Genomic DNA, 22805 nt, shown 5'->3' on the forward strand with positions numbered 1-22805 from the left:
TCACATTTCCCAGCTATTGATTTAGTGGCATTATCTGATTGTTGAAGCCTATTCTGGGTCTCTTGTACCTTAGTAACAAAGGAATAGGAGAGAGAGCCTAGCTGAGTTTCTAAGCGGCTGCATACCATCTCCAATGATTCACAGTCTGCTGCCTGCCTAGCCATTAAGGCATCATGGTCTGTAGCCTGTTTAGTTTGTAGCACCCCTAAACTAGATTTCAGTTCCTCGTGGTCTGTAGCCTGTTTAGTTTGTAGTATCCCTAAACTAGATTTTAGTTCCTCATGGTCTGTAGTCTGTTTGATCTGTAAGGTCTGAATAAGTTCCTGAATCTCATCACGGTCCTTTGCCCGATCGGCTTGTAAAGACTCTAAGATGGAGCATCTGTCTATTTTTATGTTGTTATAAATGTGCTGCACTTCAGCTTGAGTAATAGACAGATCTGCCTGTATCGTATAGAACATTGAACGGAGCCGATCATCCAGTTTTTGTTGTAACAGCTCAAGAAGCAACGAATAGGTAAGTTTTGATTCATTTAGAGCCTGGCTACATAAGGCTTGTATGTCCTGCAAGTGGGTAGAGAGATCAAACTTCCTTCTGTTCTTGAGGAACAACGACACATGAATCAAGAAAGTCACAGCTAACAAAACTTATAAGCCAATATTTTGCAAGTCAGCCTGCTCCTCCAGCAGTGAATGCATATAAGCATAAGATATGTTATATATGTCTAACTGCAAAGGAAATGTAGCCATATTTATTGGTAATTCCATTTCCGGTTGTAGTAACCACTGCTGGCCAGCAGGTGGCGCAGTGCGTCTATCTAGAGTAGGATCTGACTCACAGAAATCTACTTTTGCTGCTAGGAACTCTTTAGAACTTACCTGTTGGGTATTTTCGTCAGGCAGGTGGCTGTGCCCACAGCTAGAGTTGAAAGGCTTACCCTGCCAGGGTCTGGCCCAGCAGATGGCGGCAGCAGGTGTTGACAGGCAGGCGGGAACAGGGGAGTAGTAGCAGCGTGAAGCGCGTGCTTTCCCTGTGGATGAAAGCTGAAAACCCTCTGCTGTGTGCGCAGGTCGCTTCTGCATTCAGGCCCTAAGCAAACACACGTAGCTAGCTAAAGTGAGTGCGCGGGAGAATTCTCCAGGCAGCAGGATGGCCAGACAAAGCCAGGCTGGGTCTCCTGGGGGCAGGCGGGTGGGTGGGTCTCACGCCGGTGGTGTGGAAATACCACGGCAGGAGTCAGAGGTCCCGGCAGCGCGATTAGGCGCGAGCGCGGCACCGGGGCCTGGGGGAGGAGAGGGCAGGGGAGGGAATGCGCAGGCGGGGGTTGGCCGCGCACAGCGGGAACTCGCTGGATTCTCCTGGGTGCCCCATGGGCTCTTCAGGGTCGTAGAGTTCGTTGGTCGCCACCTGTTATGATTAAAGTCTCTTTATTCAAGAAAACACCAGGGCAAAACACAGGCCAGAGCTAGGTTATAGAACCCAGCAAGCACTGCCAGAACAAAAGGGCCAGGGTCCCCAAGTGCAGCCCCTTAAGAAGCTCCCTTATGTCACCCCGGCTTTCCTTCACCATGCCCTTATGGGCGAGTCCCGGGTCCACCTGGTACCTGTCCCAGGACTATTGGGCGGGGCTAGGGTATCTCCCTACAATCACCCTCCAGTATTTATTTATTTTTTATTTGAATTAGAAACAAGATTGTTTTACATGACAATCCCAGTTCCCTTCTCCCTCCCCTCCTCCCCTACCAACCCCCCAACTAAAACCCTACCTATCACATATCCTTTCTGCTCCCCCTGGATGGTGAGGCCTTCCATAGGGTGTCATCAGAGTCTATTGTATCCTTTGGGATAGGGTCTAGGCCCACCCCTGTGTGTTTTGGCTCAGGGAGTACCCCTCTAGGAGGAATGGCTCCCAAAGTCCACACCAATGCTAGGGATAAGTACTGATCTACTACAGGAGGTCCCATAGATTTCTGAGGTCTCCTCACTGACACCCACATTCATGGGGTCTAGATCAGTCCCAACCTGGTTTCCCAGCTATCAGTCTTGAGACCAAGAGCTCCCCATTGTTTCTGTGGGTTTCACCAGCCTGGTCTGGACCCCTTTGCCCATCTCTTCTCCTTCTCTGCAACTGGATTCCAGTTCAGTTCAGTGTTTAGCTGTGGGTGACTGCTTCCACTTCCACCAACTGCTGGGTGAAGGCTATAGGATGGCATATAAGTCAGTCATCAATCTCATTATCAGGGGAGGGCATTTAAGGTAGTCTCTCCTCTGTTGCTTAGATTGTTAGTTGGTGTCATCTTTATAGATCTCCAGACATTTCCCTAGTGCCTGATTTCTCTTTAAACCTAAAATGTCTCCCTGCAGTCTCCTGTACACTTCCAGTATTTATTTTGATACATTAATTTTGCAGGAAAACACAGTCAAGGACTCACTTAAGTTACAAAATCTGAAGATGATAGGGTTCATTATTTTAAATTGTATAGTGTTTGTATATACCCTATGCATATAACCCAGTCGATTCTAAATCAGCTCGACATTGCCCAAAATACCTAGCACAATGTAAATACTATGTAGATAGGATTTACTGTAGTATTTAGAGAATAATAACCAAAGCTAAGATCTGTGCATTTTTATATAGATTCAGTTTTCCTTTTTATCTCTACAAATCCAGAGATTTCAGACAAAGAGGGCCAACTGCAGCTTAACAGTAGCAGAAATGCCCATTTCAAAACCTTAAGTGGAATAAAGAACTAATATTTCTCCTCATAGCAGAGCATCTTTGCAATCACTAGAATGATGCTATAGACTCTGCAGTCTCAGGTGTGAGGAAAGTGGGAAAGTGCATAATAATCATTAAAATGCAATACAGTGGACCCAGAGGGCTTCCATGTAAATCTCAATCCTGCTAACTGATATTGGTGTGATAGTCATTAATTATCAACATGCCAGTTGCCTAGTTTGCCTAAGTACATATTATTTAGAGTACCATCTTCATAGTTACTTTCAGAACAAATGACTATACAGTATTTATGGCTAATACAGTGTATGATTAATGCCTACTGTGGGTGATGTAAATGTTAAATCTTTTTTTATGAGGATGGTGAAAACATCAAAAGAAAACAAGTACAGAAGACATAAGAAATCACCATTCACACACAAGTGCCTCGAGTTTAGAGAACCTGACTTAGGATGCTGAACAAGTGAGTAAAGAAAAGAAAAGAAAAACTGAAGTAGGAAGTTGGAGAGGGAGTCAGGCCCTAAGAGACAGGTGGTTACCAACGAGCAGCAGCTGTACAAGAGCCAGCTATTCTGAGATACTTCTTATGAAAGGGGGTAAGCACTCACCATCTGCTCAAGAACCACACCTGTGGTGGTTTAAATGAAAATAGCCCGTACAGACTCATGCAGAATGGCGTTATTGAAGTGTGGCCTTTTTGGAGTAGGTGTGGCCTTGTTGGAGGAAGTGTGTCACTTGGGGGTGGGCTTTGGGGTTTCAGAAGCTCAAGTCAGGCCCAGTGTTATTCTTTTCTTGCTGTCTGCCAATCCAGATGTAGAACTCTCAGCTACTCTCCAGCACCATGCCTGCCTGCATGCTGCCATGCTTCTGCCATGATGACAATGGACTGAACCGATGAACTGTAAGCCACCCTTGTTGCAGGATATTTGATCACACAGTGAAACTCAAAATTGCCTTATTTACTGAAAAAAAATAGTTTCTAATTGTGGTGTGGCTCAGCCCTAGAACACACCTTTAATCCAAGATTTTTCTGCTTGAGTGTTGTAAACAGGATTAAATAAAGTCAACCTTAGGTCAGGAATCAGAGCAAGCAACCAGTTGACATGAAGTGAATAAAGGATTATTGAAACAAAACAAAACAAAACAGAGAGTTAGAGCAAGTCAGGAGGATGGATATAGAGACACACAGGAAGTAGAAGGGAGGGACATTTTAGTTTGAGGAGTTTTGGGGACAGGGCAGGAGAAGAGAGGGGAGGCTTCTGGGATGTGAGCAGAGAGAAGAAAGGTCAGCTGGATGCTTTCTCTGGCTTTGACCTGGGCATCTAGCTCCTGAGTCTTTATTGGTAAAATTGAACAATTGAGATTTTGTTAAAAACAGCAAGCCCCAATTATATGTTTTCCTTTCTAAGAGTTGTGTCATGGTGTCTCTTCACAGCAATAAAACACTAAGACAATACCCAAGGTTCTTCCCTATTCAGTCTAACTACAATTCTGGCCACATCTTTTGTTCCTCCTCCTTTCTACTTGTGGATATGAAGTCCTGATGCTCATTACTTAGCCATTGTCTTTGCTTGGACATTGTTTATTTTGACAATTAATTCCCATCTGCTGCTTCTTAAACATTTGCACACAGTCATGATTTGCCTCATAGCTTTCTTTCCCAGTAAAGTCTTTACTCACCTCTGAAATCAATAAATGATAGTCTTGAGTTCTGCAATAATCTCCGAGGTACAATTAGTGTGTTTTTGTTTTACCATAGTCATTTCTTTACCTTTTCTATCCTCTATTAACTAGGAATTGACTATAATTTATGAATCACTTGTTTTCTGTGTCTAACATGGAGTCGGTCACATGGGACATACTCAGAAAAACTCGGTGGCCAACATTGATAACATATGTGTGACCAGTTAATGCAAGTTTCTCCATAGGAAAAAAAATCATCTACTTTTTTGGTACATAGAAGATTTCTCCTCATACTATAATGTGCAGAATGAATCAGAATTGAAGCTAGCTGCTCACAACAATAGCACAGCTATTGAAGTTGCTAGTGTCTATAAGAAACCATACTATGTGCTGTGGAGGACAACAGAGTTGGCCAGATTCCTCTTTGTGAGAAGAACTATTTGGACAGCTGGAAAACATGAGGATTAAATTTAGAAAGAGTAACTAAGTGGTCAAAGTCCAGTCTCTAGAGATTGAGGGAAAAGGGGGATTTTAATCCCTGGTACCCACTGAATCTAAATTTTTCAGAACATTTCCCTCTTTCCTACTAAGGCTTGGGTTCCTCCGTATGGTGTCCATTTTAACACTCACCCTTGTCTTTTTTTCTTTTCTTTAAGTACATGCTTCTTCTGGTGATTTCCACAGTAAAGATCTACATTGATACCCTGAGATCCAAGGATATGAAGTGGGTTTCTCATAGAGAATCAGTGAATAGATGAATAAACTTACATTTTTGTTTTTTTTGCTTTTTTGAGACAGGGTTTCTCTGTAGCTTTGGAGTCCTGTCCTGGAACTAGCTCTTGTAGACCAGGCTGGTCTCGAACTCACAGAGATTCACTTGCCTCTGCCTCCCGAGTGCTGGGACTAAAGGCGTGCGCCACCACCGCCCGGCTTAAACTTACAAATTTACTAATAGTATTTCCCCTGCTTATCCTATAACATAACAAAGTATGTTTTAGACCTACTTTAAATACAGCTTCCAGAGTGATAACACAGAGAAAAAGAACTCAAAAACATTTTTGTGTATGAAATATACACTTCATTTAATAAAATTAGCAATTCAAATGGTAGATTTCCAGTGTATCAAAATTAGAAGTTGGAAGATATGTATGACACTGGCCCAGTTGTTGTCATAGCAATAATAAGTTGCCATGAGTGAACAGGATGTATGTCTGTACCGTACTATGATATCTTCCTCTTCAAAAATGATGCAAACATGAGACTATAGAAACTATGAAAAATAAACTCTACAATACACAAATACACTATCTGTTGAATTATTTTTTCTGCAATGCTTTTTCCTCAGGGAAAATGTTACAGCTTAAAATTGCAAAGATTTTGGAAAATTTACAAATAAGATTGACTTAAAACCATCTTATTCACATTTGTTATGAATTTCTTCTGCACTGTTTTCTACATACCTCAATCAATTGAAATGGACACACTAGATAAATTAGCACCATTCACCTGTGTATTTTATGAATTTATTCAATATTTTTCACACTTCAAGAAATTTACTTGTTTTGTAATCCTTTTATTTCAGTAATGCCACTCTTGTCTCCACTGAAAAATTTGATTACACTTTCCCGAATCTGCTTGGTCTTGACTCCATAAACAATTGGGTTCATGGTAGCAGGCAGTAGCAGGTAGAGGTTGGCCACTATGATATGGATGTGATGGGGAATAGTGTGTCCTCCAAAACGGTGAGTGAAGAAATTAAAAAAGGCAGGCACATAAGTGATCACAATAGCACAGATGTGAGATGTACAGGTGCTAAAGGCTTTGTGACGAGCATCTGCAGAGGACAGGTTCATGACTGCTCTCAATATCATTGTGTATGACACAGTGATACAGAATATGTCAAATGCACAAACCACAAGAGCAACTAAGAGACCATATATTGCATTGACCTTGACATTGCCACAGGATATCTTGGCCACAGACATGTGGTCACAATAGGCATGAGGGATGGTGTTGCCTCGGCAATAAGGCAGGCGCTTGGTGAGGAAAGTGAAAGGGAGGATGAATGCCACACTCCTCAAGAATGTAGCAAGACTAGCCTTGGCAATCACAGGGTTGGTCAGGATGGTCCCATAGCGTAAAGGGTAGCAGATGGCCACATAGCGATCAAGGGCCATGAGCATTAACATACCAGACTCTGTAGCTGTGAAGGTGTGCACAAAGAACATCTGGGCCAAGCAGGCTTTAAATCCAATCTTCTTGAGGTTGAACCAGAATATACACAGTGTATTGGGTACAGTGGTAGTACACAAGGTTATATCAGTGAAGGAGAGCAGGGTTAGAAAGTAGTACATGGGCCGATGCAGAGCCTCCTCATGGCCGATAAGATACATAAGCCCACAGTTCCCCACAACAGCAATCATGTACATGAAGCAGAATGGCAGAGAGATCCAGACATGTGCATCTTCCAGCCCAGGAATACCATTCAGAACAAAGAATTCTGGGGTCAAGCTGGAGCTGTTGGCTCCAGACATGATGGCCGGCAGGATGAGAACATTTTACATTTTTTAACAGTGTCAGTGTTCTGGGACAGAATACAAACCAAAAGTAAGTATAGGATTAGGGAAATAAATGCAAAAGAATATCACTAAGATGATTTCCTTGTGATATCTGAAACTAGAAGTGACTAAACTTCCTTGTAATCATTCTTCTAGCTTCATATCCTATTTGTTAACATCACAAAACATGTGACAATGGCAAGTCACTCAGTCACCCACTCCCCAAAATTATCTGCTTGCACTGAGATTATGATTGCACTGTGCTAACAGTGTTGCTTGGATTTTCCAACAGGACCATTTAAAATATTGTGCTAAGGATTGTGTATAGTGACTATTGAATAAATACCAACATCAATCACTATTTCTGTTGCTACCTGTATTGTTAGATCAATCTCAATTTAGAGCACCTTGTCAGATGAGTTTTCCCTTGACTGACATAAGTCAATTAAGTAATTTTTTTTCCATCCTGCTCAGATTCCAGACTTATTGTGGTTTTACCAGGGAACTAATAGTGTGAGGTTTTGAAGAATTCATTATAAGAAGGAATTGAAGTTTAACTTTTGAAAGAAATGCTAATTAACATCTTCAAGATTGAATATATATTTCTCATTATCTAGGCAAAACATTGTAATCTATAATGAATTTGAGGGGACATCTCATTTTTAGATCCTTACAATGAGAAGACCAAGCAAGTAGCTGCTAGAATTTCCGTGGGAGAATTGCTCTTTTTGGAACGCTGCCTCAGTTGTCTCTTCTTCTTCCAACACAGCCAGAAGTCAGAGTGCATCCAAGCCACAATACCAGAAGAAAGAGGCCAGGATACACGGAGAAACATGAACTACTGGTCTGAATTGCTGACTTATAAATTAAAACTGATAAACTACCAAAGAAACCGTCACTATGTCCCAAATATCAGTGCTATAAAAAAGGACATTCAATAAATCACAGACAAATTAGTCAGTTGTATTTTCCATTTCATTAGTATATGCATCAGCCTTTCCTTCTAGCTCATCTCCATTCCTGTAGGACTCTTGCAGACTTGCAGAAGTTCTCTTTACCAGGGACCACCAGTGGACACACTAGACACAGGTAGGTGACCTTTATTGTCCTTCCTGTTCTCCATTCAGCTCTCTCTCCACACTTGCCTCGAATCCTGCTGCAGTCTGCCTACCTGATCCTCTGCTCCCAGCCCATTCCCATCCCCTGGAGATCCTGCCTATTGGTGTAGGTCTCCAGTGTCCCTTAGTTCTTTCTCACTGCCACTCTCAGCTTTTCATTCTAGCTCATCTCCATTCCTTTGTGATTCTCACCAGTTCACAGATCATCTCTGTACTAGGGACTCCTCATCTGCCACACTTATTGGGGACCCAGAGCCACTCTCTACCAGGGAAATCCCCACTGCCACACTTGGGTAGGATCCAAAGAGGGCAACAGCTACCTAAGTACAGAACACCCACCCAACCAAATACCACCCAACAAAACCAGATATCTACACCAAGATACACATTACACATCATAACTCCAGATGTCTATGTCCCAATGCAAAAACAAAAAAGACAATGTGTCTCCCTCCATAAGCCAGAAACCTATGGTAACAGGGTCCAAGAAAAGCAATTTCTCTGAGCATAAGGCAAGGACTTCAAAATAGTAATATGAGAATGTTCAAGGCCCTTTGAGTGGATATCAATAAATGTTTTAATGAAGATAATGAAAACACACATAATTGACTAGAATAATGAAAAAACTTTAGGATATGAAAGAAGAAAGAAATAGAACCACCATAGAAAACCAAAACTGAAGTAAAGCTGGAAATAAAAACTCAAGATATCAAGTCAAAACCTCAGAGATAAGCTTCACCAACAGATGGAAAAAAATGTGAAATAGAGAATTCAATACTTGAAGACAAGATAGAAGAGATGGATAGTTCAGTCAAAGAAAATGCATATGTAGAATTTCCTGCTTCAAGTTTCAGTGAACTGCAATGATCTTCTATCAGGTGGACTGTTTATAGTACTATAATGTATGCAAAAGAATGGAAAGCAATTTGTTAAGTGTCCATCTCTGAAAATTCAGTAGCAGACTATTTGGTATAAGAATGTCGGAACCAAGAGTCTGAATTAAACCTTATCTCTTAAGTTGATTATGGAAGTATGGAAGAGAAAAATCACAAGCTTTCCTTGAATAATGGTAAGGCTCAAAGAGTAATGGCAGCATTATATGCCATGGCTTCTTATGTTGGTTGTAACTGTATGTGAATGTGAGGATCACAGAAAACCTGTCCAAGATTAAGTTTTCAGAATGTATAACTTCCAATTATAAGTTGACAGTCAAACCTAATGAATCTGATGTATTTATAGCAGTGCTCACCTATGCTGCATTGGGCTACTTCACTGTATGTAGCCTTGGTTCTGGACACAATGTGCACACTTTGTACCATGTGAGCCCTCACTCCATTCAATAATAACATTACCCGAGTCATCTTGACTCAGATTCAATAATACTTCTTGTTATGGATTGTAGTGTTCTTAATTGTTCATTTAAGGTCTTTTGGCTTTCATAGAAAAATAATAGTTTAATTACAAAAACAAAGATTTTTTTATGTTTTACTGCCATCATTACTCAGCATGCATCAATTTAGTATCTCTTTGTATTGTATTGTATTATAATGTTTGAATTTAAATATTGTTATTTAGATTACTGACTTCAGTTTCATTAAGAAAATCATTAAATGATTTGAACTGAATTTCTATCAGTTTCTAAAATCATCATGAACAACCCATTTCTGTTTTGTGCTACATAGTTTTCTGAAGCAACTTTATCAGTCTTGGCAATTATAAAAAAAATTCATGAACTTCAAAAAACATGCAGAAGATGCTCTATGTCCCACAGTAAGAAAATAAATAACCAATATACCTCCTTAGTACAAATTTTCTTTTGTCTTTAATAAGTGGTAAAATTATATTCATATCATATCATATCTAGTTTAAAATAAATTTCATTCTGATTTATTTTAAAGTATTTGGTTTGTATTTTTATTTTTATTTTACAATCCTGTGAACTTGTGATTATATAAAAACTTCCCAAGAGAAAGGGAGTCATAAATGGAAAATGTTTTAAAAGTTCTGCTCTGTGCTGTAGACATGTTACAATAGCTAGATGAGAAAAACTCCTCCAGCCAGTTCCTGGAATACAGTCACAATGCAAATAATCTGTTACAATAATCAACATCATGTTATAAGAAATGTTTTAATTGTTTATCATCTTCAACATTCTTTAAAGCATTCTCATTTCTCAGGTTGCATTAATCAACCAAGTAGATAAATCCCTTATGTTCTGTGTGTTAGTATTCTAGGTAGACTGATTCCTTTATTCCATTCTAGATAGTATAGATAAATATTATCCTCACTGTACTGTTGTATAAGTCAGGGAATGTAGGTGCAGGGGACTCAAAATTACTTTAGCTCACAAAAGCAAAGTGATAGCAAAGTATAAGTTTCCACTTGAAAGCTCATTGATTTCTGTCACTGTAGTGGATAGAGCCTAATGCTGAGAAACAGCTGTGCAAGCTCATGAGATTGGAAGAACCACATGCTCACATGCAAGATAGGAAAATCTCCTGTTTTTGATTGTATTTTAAGGGAGAGAGACTAAGCAAACACATGAAGTTAGAGAGAGTCATTCATTCATTGAGGAACCCTCATTGAGGGAGCCTGTCTGTGAGATGGCCAGGTTTTCATGTCCTTACCAGTTCACACAGATGCTATGTGATGCCTGGTTGTGTGAGAGACTTCTATAGGAGGTCTTCTCCTACCAAGTCTTCCCAACACCTTCTACTCTCTGGTTTTCTAATCTTGGGCAGATTCCCATTTCTCTGCCCAGGCCATTCCACTAGAAGCAATCCTGAGCCTAATTGTCTACTAGTTAGTGAAAACACTTTCCTCCTATAGGAACCTAAAACTGCCAGAACTTCACTCTCTCTGTGAAATTACAAGTAGATTAAAATCTGTGTCATAGTTTAGGAAGGTCATACTTCTTTTTATTCTTCCAATGAATAGTTATATATAATTGTACTATCAACAACTCCAGCCCAATCACTACATCTCTTTTAATTTTCCAAAGAAAGAGTTTTTGGAAGTCATCCCAACTCACCTTAGTGTCAACAAAGACAAGATTACTGTTCATGACTGAGCATCAGAGGTTCTCCAACAGTCAGGTTCTACTTGCAGGCAGCACAGCTGGACTTTTGAGGAATGCATAATTTTGAGTTTGTGTGCATGATTGGGTCTTTTCAGTTCACTCTCCCAAGAGACCCAGAGAAAAGAATAGAACCTTTGGGATTCTTGTGATAATTTCTGCACTTATAGTTCTTTAAACACTGGTGAGACTAAAGGAAAATAATATCATAGTTTTTCAAAAGGCCTTTAGGGACAGCACACACACAAGACCTGCCCAGGTTCAAACCAAATCAAATCCCAGCATTAAGAAGAGGAACAGAACATTTACTCCCATCCCTAACCAAGATGCTATTGACACCCACAGAGAAAGGGAAAACCAATTTTCTCCATTTTTTGTTACTAGATATAGTAACGACACTCAAGGGTAGGCAGGTCCCATGCCCAGGAGTAGATGGTAAACATAAAACTAACTACATAATTTTTATTGTTTTGGTTTAGGTATTTTTGTCTTATTGAGGTTTTGTTTTGATTGTTGTCATTTGTTTGTTTGTTTGTTTGGGGAAGGGAGGTGGTTCTAAGTACCTAGGATGAGTTTCAGGAAGGAAAAAATTGACTAAAATATATTGTATAAAAATTTAAATAAAAATAAGAAAAATGGCTGGGCGTTGGGGGCACATGCCTTTAATCCCAGCACTCGGGAGGCAGAGGCAGGCAGATCTCTGTGAGTTCGAGGCCAGCCTGGTCTCCAGAGCGAGTACCAGGATAGGCTCCAAAGCTACACAGAGAAACCCTGTCCCGAAAAAAAAATGATACTGATGTTTTATGTGTTCTTCTACATATATCTTATGAACAATAGCTTTGATAGTCATATAAATGTTTTTCATTTCATTTATTTGATCCCAGGTTAATATTACCACTTTTATCATCTATTGTACACACATGCAAATGTATATACATTAATATACACAGACACTTATATGTACTCATAGTTTACAAAAATTTTGAAAAAGCCAGAGACAGAGAAGGTCAGACACAGATTCATATATTTTGTAAAAAGTTACACTGTGGTGTGTTCTATTTAGTTTATATTTATTCTGAGTTTATCAATTATTTAATATGTATAGAAAATGCATGTTTGCATAAACACACATACTTGCTCTTTTGAACTTGGCAATCAGTGCTATATATACTTTCATATACTTCATTGGTTAGATTTTCTCTTAAACATTTCCTTGTGCAAAGATTGATACTGAAGGGATTTGGAAAACAAATTTAAATGATTTTGTCATTTCAGATAGTAAATACATCCAACCTAACTAGCCAACCCAGCCACAAAACCATTGACCCATAAACTGTCCTGCCTACAAGATGTTCTGGGGCAATGGTGGCTGAGAGCTTGTGGAAGTGAACAACAAATAACTGTTCTAACTTGAGGCCCAAGCCACAACAGGGAGCCCATGCATGATACTGCCTGGATGGCCAGGGTCTGGATGCTGGATGGGTCAGAGACCTAGGGTAGAACCTAACACAATTGGCAAAAACGTCAGTGAAATGAATCCTAATGCTATTCTGTTATACTCACAGATTGCTGCCTAGCCCAATCATCATCAGAGAGAATTCCTCTAGCAGCTGATGGGAGCAGATACAGAGATCCACAGCCAAACATTAGGCAGAGAGAGAGAGCCCAAATTGGATATTTCCAGCAGCTCCCTCCTCTTGGAGCTCAGTGAGCTTATAGAAGAATGATAGGAAGGACTGTTGGAGCCAAAAGGCCCAAGGACACCAGGACAATGTGTCCCACAGACTCAACTAACCAGGGCTCATAGGAGTTCATAGGCAATCAGAGTCTGTATGGATTTGCACTAGGTCTTCTGCATATATGTTTGGTTATTTAGTTTGGGGTCTTTGTGAGACACCTAACAATGGGAGTACGGGTGTCTCTGACTTTTTTGCCTCCTCTTGGAACCATTTTCCTCCTAGTGGGTTGCCTCATGCAGCTTTTATATGAGGGTTTGAGCCTTGTCTTATTGCATTTTGTTATGCTGTGTTTGGTTTATATCCCTAGAAGATCTGCTTTTTTGGAAGGGAAATGAAGGAGCAGTGGATGTGAGGGACAAGAAGAGGAGGGGTGGCTAGGGGCAGGTAGGATGTTGGGAGGGAGGGGAGGCAAAAGAAGAAGGGATTGACATCTGAAGCAAGCTTGTTGCTAATTTGAACAATAAAATATTTTTTAAAAGCACCGCTGACTGAGAAGACACTCAAGAGCATTTGTCACATTAGCACACAGTCACGTTGTGTCAGCTGGATTTTCTTTACCAATTTTGGTCTATACCTGTGCATCAAAAAATATTAATTTGTGTGACTAAAGGAATTTTTATCTTTTCTATGTAGTTTTAGCTATGAAGAATGGGCCTAAATTAGTTTTGTAATGAAAAACACAGTCATTAAAAGGATGTATTTGAAAAAAAAAAGAAGAGGGTAGCTGAGAGAAGTGGAGGGAAGGGAGGCTGTAGTTGGAATGTATTGTATGATAGAAGAATAAGTAAAATGAAAAAATAATAAATATAGACAAATTTTATTTTAACATAGCCTAATTTCTTTTGTCCTAATACACTCCCCTATGACCAATGACTAAATCAGAAGGCTGTTCTTAAACTTAATTTCTAGTCCTGACTTGGCTCTTTTCTATATTGTAAACTCTATTGACACATGCTTACTCGTAGTCCTAAGGTAGTTAGTGCTTGATGTTTTTCCCTTTCAATTAATGTACAAATTATGGGCTCTGTTCAAGTAGTCTCAGTGATCTTAGCTTCTCACATAATCTGCCTTCCTCTAAGTGTTCTCTTATGTCCACTGGGTTGTATTCCATTGAATCACGGTGAGTATCTACACACTACTTGCATCTATTAAGTGACTCACCCTGATTTAGTTTGCTAAGTCTGGATATTACACATCAGACCAATCGAAGATAAAAATCATGGAAAACCAAAAAAGTTAAGGAGGAGCTTAGGATAGCTCAGGAGTTAAGAGGGTTTGCTTATCTCACACAAGACCAGAGTTTGATTCCTAGCACCCATGTTGGGTACTTCACAACTGCTTGAAACTACAGTTCCTGGAGACCATACACTTTCTTGTTGCCTCCATAGTTGCCTGTAGTCACAAAGACACACATCAATATAAATAAAAAATAAAATTTAAAGTTAAAGAATTAGTTAAAATTATATCATAAGGTAAACTTGCAATTCTCAACTATCCCTAGCCATCTTAGCACAATAACCCTTCATAGCTTTTCTGTATTCCACAGCAATTAGTGTTGTATGCTGACCTTCAGTAAAAAGTTTTAAAAAAGAAAAAGAAACACAAAAGAGAAAAATCCCAGGACTTCTGCCTATTTTGTTCAGAGATACCCCTCCATGACAAAAGGAAACCCAAGAACTATGGTGATAATAATTAGTAAAAAAAATAGACATTAATAGATATAAAGATATACAAATTGTCAAAAGCATGTATAGAAATACATGTTATTTAAAATATCTTTATTAATGTTTCTTTTCTTTTTGTTTAAATTTGAAAGTTTATTTGTTCAGTACACCAAATAGGGTGCAAGCACTGTCATGACAAATATACAGAAATAATGCAGATCAACATCAAACAGTAACTTAGTTTAAATGAAAGGAAATCTTTTTAATGTTATGACAACATACTCCCAAGAATCTCTTCTTCAGTTAGTTACATATTTCAATAAAATACAAGGTAATGAATTAAGTGGAAGTCAGGTTGTGAAATCTTAAAAATAAAACTCTGACTCTATTAATCCATGCCAGTTAAACACTGTAACTAAATTTCCAAGTGCAAAGGAGATGAAACAGTCAGTGACCCCTTTTTGCTTAACCAGCCAAGAAGAATGGTTCCTACAACACAGCAGGCAGACTGATCTAGAACACAGTGTAGTAAGTTCAGTCTCAAATTGTGCTAAACATCATTAGTATGGCATGTTTGGTCCATGATGTAGTTTAATGTCAAGACATATCACAATTTGTTACAGAAACACACAGATTGTATATATATATATATATATATATATATATATATATATATCAGGTATACTTCCACATACAAAGAAAAGTCCTGGGGAAGAATTTACAGGAAGTAGTCTGGGGTATGCCGGGTCACATGAGGCTCTCCATGACAAGGTGCTGGGTCAAACTGAAGAATATTTTAAAGTGTCATCTAATTCCATGATAGCAGCCTGGTTCCCACAGTGGTAGCAGTAATTGGGCGCACTAAAAATGGTAACCACATTCCAATCATGGCTCCAATCATGTCCTTCCATCACAAGCTGGTGAGCTCGAGACACCAGTGTGAGACCGTTGGCATGGTTAAATGTTTCAGAAATATCTTGTCCAAAGGTGTTGCCAGCACCACGTGGTGAAATGCCCCATCCTCCACTGTCATCTGGATCTGACCATAAGAGATCACACATTGGGCCCTCATGTGGAACTTCTTGTAAACGATCCAGGGCTCTTATATGATCCAGTGTATCTATGGATGGAGAGAGGCCACCATGGAGGCAAAATATCTGTCCAATGTTTCTTTTCTTTTAACCAATGACCCCCTACTATTTTAGAATTCACACTAATAAGTAGTCTTCCATGAAATCACATACATTGATTGAAAGACCCCCGAAGAGTTACTTTCGTAGAAGGAGACCCACACCCAGGAATCAGCGAGACCACGGACTTGGATGCAAAAGCAAGAGGCTTTATTGAAAATACGGGTACCCGGGCGACTTAGCTTCTGTGTGGCTAAGCGCGCTGAGCCAAGGGAAAGGGGTCCTTATATAGGGAAAAAGGCGCAAGCTAGAAGCAGGGATTCTATTGGATAATTCTAATGAGGCATTGTACAGAGCTATTCCCATTGGTCAATGTAAATGAGGCGCTATACAGGGTTATTCAAATGAGGCAAAGTATAGAGTCATTCAAATGAGGTGAAACACAGAGTCTTTCAAATGAGGCGAAATACAGAATCATTTCTATTGGATGGTTCAAATGAGACACAGAGCCATTCCAGATCAGCATATTCTCAAGGTCTGGTGTCTGGTACAACAGATTCAATTCCCTCCGAGTCCGGATAGCTGACCTTGGGACGGAGGGTGGGGGTGTGGGGGCGGGGCCCCGGGCCGGCCTAACTGGTGCTCTCGCCCTCGGGCCGGCCCACCTGGTGCTCGTTGCTCGGCCCCAGCCCCGAGGCGCGGTGCCAGGCGGGGCGGGCCGGGGGCGCGAGCCCTGCCGGGGTGAAGGCTTGGGAGGCCCCGGCAGCTCCGCGGCCCCCGTGTCCTTGGCCTTGGAGGCGGCTCCCCGCTCGCAGCTCCTGGACAAGCAGCACCGCTGCTCTCCCAGCTCAAGTTCCCCTTCCAGGCGCCTGCCCGCGCTGCATTCTCCAGCCCCTGGCCGAACCCTGGCCCTGCTCAGTCCCCGCCGCGCTGCCCTCAGTCAACTGCTCCTCCCGCCTGCTCCAGAGAGAACACCCAGCACCGGCACAGGCGGGGAAGACAGAGGGGCAGGGGGCATGCAGAAGCATTCCGAGCGGGTCTTTCATTGATAACCTTATATTAAATTTCATTTTAACAAATCATACATTCTTTTATTTTATAAGCAAAATTGTTTTACATGTCAATCCCAGTTCCCTCTCCCTCCCCTCCTCCCCTCCCACCCCCCCATCTAACACCCTACCTATCCCATACCCTTTCTGCTCCCCAGGGAGGGTGAGGCCTTCCATAGGGGGGGTCTTCCCAGTCTGTCATATTCTTTGGGCCCTCCCCCATGTGTTTAGGCTCAGAGAGTATCCCTCTATGTGCAATGAACCCTCAAAGTCCATTCCTATTCTAGGGATAAGTACTGATCTACTACAAGAGGTCCCATAGATTCTGAGGTCTCCTCACTGATACCCACATGCATAGGGTCTGAATCAGTCCCATACTGGTTTCCCAGTGATCAGTATGCAGGCCAAGAGCTCCCCCTTGTTCAGGTCAGCTGTTTCTTTGGGTTTTACCAGCCTGGTCTTGACCCCTTTGCCCATCTCTCCTCTTTCTCTGCAACTGGTTTCCAATTCAGTTCAGTGTTTAGCTGTGGGTGACTGCTTCCACTTCCACCAGCTGCTGGGTGAAGGCTATAGGAGGGCATATAAGTCAGTCATCAATCTCATTATAAGGGGAGGGCATTTAAGGTAGCCTCTCCTCTATTGCTTAGATTGTTAGTTGGTCATACAAAAAAAAATTTGACCATGCTTCCCTCAACTCCTCAAAGAACTTTCCTACCTCCCTACTCACCCAATTTCATGTATTTTCCTCCCTCAAAATTAAAAACAAACAAGCGTAAAAGAACAAAAATTAAAACAAACAACAAAACAAAAATTGCCAAAATGAAACAGACTTTCACACACACACACACACACACACACACACACACACACACACACACACACCATGGAATGTATTTTTTTCTAATTATTTTAAACAGGAATCTCTAACTTCTAATCCCACCATGGGATGGGAGTTCCTGAAAATCTCTCCTTTAGGGGCTGGCTACAATTAAAGAGGGATTTTTTTTAATTCCCCATACATGCAGCACCTTTTGTCACTATTTCCCATAAGGCTGTGTGGTCCCTGGAGACTGCTGACCCTTTTTACATAGAAACTTGGTCTTCAGAGGGTACAAGATTATGTAAGTTTCCCATGGAATCTCAGCTGGGCCACACAGAGTGTTAAGGTGAAGCCAGCTTCTGTCATCATACATAATCTGAGTCATATTGTTGACATGAGCAGGCCTTGGACTCCTTCTCTGAAGCTTTATTTAAGGTAAAGATTGATCTCTGCTGTCCAGGGAATCAGATCCCATGTTCATTATGCAACAAAGCTGGGTGTCATTTCAATCTACCTATGTCATCACAAGAAACAAAAGATCAGGAAGTTACCTTTCCAGGATACTATCTGTGAAGTGTTAGTCTGAGAAAATTAAGATGTTCATGGCACATTCAAAGTAGATACAGCACTGTGTGAGATGGGGAGTCTCATCTCAGGGTGGGATGCTCTCAACATGTCTTTTATAATATACCAAAACCTGCAGTTATTTATTCATTTTATCAACCATTTGTACCAGAAATAGACATGCACGATTGTACAATAAACTCACCAAGATCCATAAAAGCAGTGGATAAATGGGTCGGCACTTATTCTCTAACCATTAGGCTCCCTTTACTATTTCCTTCCTTTTCTTCAATACATCAGACAACTTGTAATCAGCACAACTTTAATTGGCCAGAGTGTACTTTTAAATTAGACACTCTCCTCACTCAAGAAAAAACAATTAGTAACAGATTTGGACAATTCACTAAAACAATTCACAGAGCAATGAAGGGATGAGTAAATATAAATTGTCCTAGTAGAAGTGTTTAGATTTCTAACACTATTGAAATGAAGTTGTGAGAGTGACAGAAATCACAAAATTCTGTGTCCTTGGAGAAGCTGTTGGATATATTCTCTTTGTTAGTTAAAACAGTTGTGATAGTATTAGGTTGTAGATTCATTATAAAAGTGTGATCAAGTTCACAATTAATTTAAATAATAATTAATGAATAGTAAATAGATGGCTATCCATAATACAAAAGAACTGATACTTCCCTTTACCATGTATAACCACCAATATTAGATCTAAAAATGCTATTTATGTGCAAAATGACAGTCACAGCTTAACAGAAATCATATAAGAGAGTCTAAACATCCCCTTCTTGAACCTGCTTATTCAGATGTTCTTCTCCTGTAGACTGGGGAAGAAGAGGTCAGATAAATCATAAGATTATGTTTTGTGACTTTGTTCCCTGAATTCCTAAGATAAAAATGTTTCTGACCTGGGACCAAGTGGTCTGTTTTGTGTTTCATCAGCCAGAGGCAAGCATGGGTGCAGCAAACACTTTTCATCAAATGGCTGCCTAGTGGGGGATGAGGACCCAGCAGAGGCACCAGTCATAGCATCAGTCTCTGGGCTTTCCACGAGATCCTGGAGCTCAGGTACCTTGATCAGGTAATATACTTATTGTTACCAAAGGGGTGAAAAAAGGAGAGAGGGCTGTGCAGAGCTTTAACATGCTGTACTGTTTCATTTAATAATAAATTAAACAAATAAGAGAGTGAATCACAAAGGCTGTTAGCCCACAAGTCTGGCATTGGCTTAATTTTGATTAGTGCAACCCATAGGTTGTCTGGGTGAGAAAAAATTACAAGATTTGCCAAAGTCAATCTCTACTAGTAGGCAAACCAAAAAAAGATTCTGTGTCTAATGAGAGGAGCCCACCCAATGCTCTTGACAGCCCTTAGTTCTCTTTTAAAGAATGACACTTATATGTCCTCCAAGATGTATGGAGAGAATTGGACATCATAATGTCTCCAATACACTTGTATTTAATCTTGCATTTGGCAATAGATGTAGATATGATTTATTCAATTCTCTGCATGTAGACATAAACATGCCCCAGTACTATTTATTAAAGGTAATTTGCTTTCTTAGTTATATGCTGTTGCCATCCTTTAAAAAATTCATTTTGGGAGGTCCTGTTCCTAGACAAAGGACTACATGCAACTACTGAGTCCCGGGAGAAGGGGAATTAGCCTCTTTCAGGGATGGGCCTCCTTAGTGGTTGTCCAACAGAATGGTCAGCTTTAAAACCATTTACATTTCAAAATGTAACAGAAACAGAAACACAAAGCAAAAATGGACTTAGAAGATTGAATTTATATACATTTGTATACCTACATATAAGCATATACACATATATCAAATATAGTTTAGAAAGATTAGATACTGTCAACTTGATGGTGAGTGACATGGAAGAGGATTGAGAATGAGTATATTAGAGTGTCTGGGTGACGGAAGGGGGGAAGTGATGTGATTCTATTTCAATTGAAATATTAATTTGGTTACTAAGATATGGATGTATTTCTGGGTTCCTATTCTGTTCCATTTGCCATGTGACTGTTTTTATTCCAAAACCATGTGTTGAAGTTACTATAGCAATGCCATATTGCATTTATTGACTTTTATGGTATGTTGAACAAACCTGTCTTCTCTTATTCAATCAACTTGATCATAATAAGTGATGTTTTTAATGTGCTGCTTAATTTACTAGCATTTTGCTGAGAAACTTTTTACACTTAGCTGTATCAAAGATACTGACCATAGTTTTCCTCTCCTTTCTTTCTCTTTATTCCTTTCTTTACTTTCTTTTTCTCGTCTCTTTTTTCTGGAAGGTTTATCAACTTTTGGTATCAGGATGGTGATGGTTTTTGTAAAATGAGTTTAGAAGCATTGTCTTCTCTTCATATTGTCCACTCTAAATTATTTGTAAGACTTGGGAATGAACATATCAGTTCCTGGGCTTTAATTTGCTAATTATCCAATCTCCTTACTAGTTATTGATTTGATAGTATAGTGTTTTCATAATGAACTCTTCTTAGATAATGCACAGTAAATCACATTATTGATATAGAATGAACTGCAATGCAAAGACAAAGCTATGTAAGAGAAATGATGATAATCTTCCCATTTCAGGCTGACACACAAAATTAACTTAATGCCAAAGATTCCTGATCTTCACATGTAATAAGTTACCACTGGAAGTTGTGTACTATTTCAAGGCAGGTTAAACAATAAGAGACTAATGAGTACTGGTATCTTGCATAAATAATAATTTTATTAGCATATATAAGTTACATATAATAGATTTCATTGTACTAATTTACTTGTATTTTAACCATATTCCCCCAGTAACCTCCCATGTCTCCCTCCAATGTCTACTGACTCCCTTGGTTTTCTCATCTACTGATATCTCATGTACTTACGTCAAAAAAGAAAAAATCCAACTGATAAATCTCTGTGTTTAGTTAAAGCTAGTTACAAGTCTAGAGTAAGGAATTATTTGCAGGAGTATAGAAGCTTATAACTGGAGTATTCTGAGTGTGTGTGTGTGTGTGTGTGTGTGTGTGTGTGAGAGAGAGAGAGAGAGTGAGAGTGAGAAAGAGAGAGAGAGAGAGAGAGAGAGAGAGAGAGAGAAATAGACAGAGATGCAGAGAGAGACACACACAGAGAGAGTAAACCTTATTAAACATCTCAGTTTCCCACTTTGTGCTTCAATTTAATGATAAAAAATATTATAATTCTATGACTTTGACTTTAAAATTGCACTTACATAGTTTCAAAATCTGTTAAATTGTTACCTAGAATACTAGTATTATTCAATAAGTGTGTACTTTAAATGTCACCAGTATTCAAAATAGCTAATATGATTTACAAATGTAACTTTATTATACTTTTAAGTTTTCATCTGGAAAGATATTAATCAATTATTTATATTTTAATTCTTTTTCCTCAAGATAGAGATTTCTGGAACAATAGTGTGTATCCATTGAGCTAGCTATGCTTGCTTCCAACAACTCATAATGCAGCTCCACAGTCTTTCATTCTTAATGGAATTCCTGGTCTGGAAGCATTGCATACATGGATCTCCCTTTCACTCTGTACAATATACATCATCTCCCTAGTGGACAACCTTGGCCTCATGTACCTCAATTATTATGAGGAATCCTTACATCACCCAATGTATTTCTTTCTGGCTATGCTTTCTCTCATTGATCTGTTTACCTGCACAACCACTCTTCCCAATGCCCTCTTCATTTTCTGGTTCAAACTCAAGGAAATTAACTTCACTGCTTGTCTGGTTCAGATGTTCTTTGTGCACAGATTCACAGGCGTGGAGTCTGGAGTGCTCCTGCTCATGGCCCTGGACCGCTATGTGGCCATTTGCTACCCACTACACTGTGCTACCATACTTACCAACTCTGTCATTGCCAAAGCTGGACTTGCCACCTTCTTGAGAGGTGTGTTGTTGATGATTCCTTTTCCATTCTTGGTTAAACGTTTGCCCTTCTGCCAAAGCAATGTCATCTCCCATACATATTGTGACCACATGTCTGTGGTAAAGCTACCATGTGCTAGCATCAAAATCAATGTCATCTATGGTCTCATGGTTGCACTTCTGATTGGAGTATTTGACATTTGTTGTATATCTGTGTCCTAACTATGATCCTCCATGCAGTGGTCAGCTTGTCCTCAGCAGATGCTCGGCAGAAGGCCTTCAGCACCTGCACTGCCCACATATCTGCCATCATTATCACTTATGTACCAGCCTTCTTTACTTTCTTTACTCATCATTTTGGAGGTCACACCATCCCCCCTTCTCTTCACATCATTGTAGCTAATCTTTATCTTCTTCTCCCCCCAACTCTAAATCCCAAACTTTATGGAATGAAGACCAAACAAATCAGAGATAGCATCACTAAATTATTTCAGGCTGAAAAAAATTCAAGGTGACAAAAGAAAAATTTCTTGACCTTTTGATAGTTAATAGAGGGATGATGAATAAAACTATAACAAGGAGGAAAACATGAGTGTTTCCCATTACCTCTTCAAGAATATGCAATTTAAAGGATGTTGAGGAGGGTTTTTTTATGAGCTAAATGATTTCCCCATCATTTTTCTCCATTGCTAATTTTAAAAAGTAATTTATTTTACCTGTCTGATAAGATTGTGTTTATCATGTACA

At 39.8% G+C, this 22805-nt stretch overlaps 2 protein-coding genes and 1 pseudogene across 2 annotated transcripts; 1 reads left to right on the forward strand and 2 right to left on the reverse strand.

The window, feature by feature from the left end:
- Positions 1–5973: 5973 nt before the first annotated feature.
- LOC100770882 (olfactory receptor 52N2) lies at positions 5974–6954 on the reverse strand. The gene has a single exon (XM_027404979.1). It carries the CDS (start codon positions 6952–6954, stop codon positions 5974–5976), a length of 981 nt encoding a protein of 326 aa, XP_027260780.1.
- A 2174-nt stretch (positions 6955–9128) lies between these two features.
- LOC100772900 (olfactory receptor 52N5) lies at positions 9129–22573 on the forward strand. The gene is given in 4 exon segments (XM_027405025.1): positions 9129–9165; positions 14440–14463; positions 21649–22275; positions 22278–22573. Coding segments are annotated over 4 exon segments (984 nt in total).
- LOC113834603 lies at positions 15294–20384 on the reverse strand (annotated as a pseudogene).
- Positions 22574–22805: the final 232 nt, after the last annotated feature.

The sequence above is a fragment of the Cricetulus griseus genome, chromosome 3 (genome assembly GCF_003668045.3).
Source record: "Cricetulus griseus strain 17A/GY chromosome 3, alternate assembly CriGri-PICRH-1.0, whole genome shotgun sequence".
Classification (NCBI taxonomy): Eukaryota; Metazoa; Chordata; class Mammalia; order Rodentia; family Cricetidae; genus Cricetulus; species Cricetulus griseus.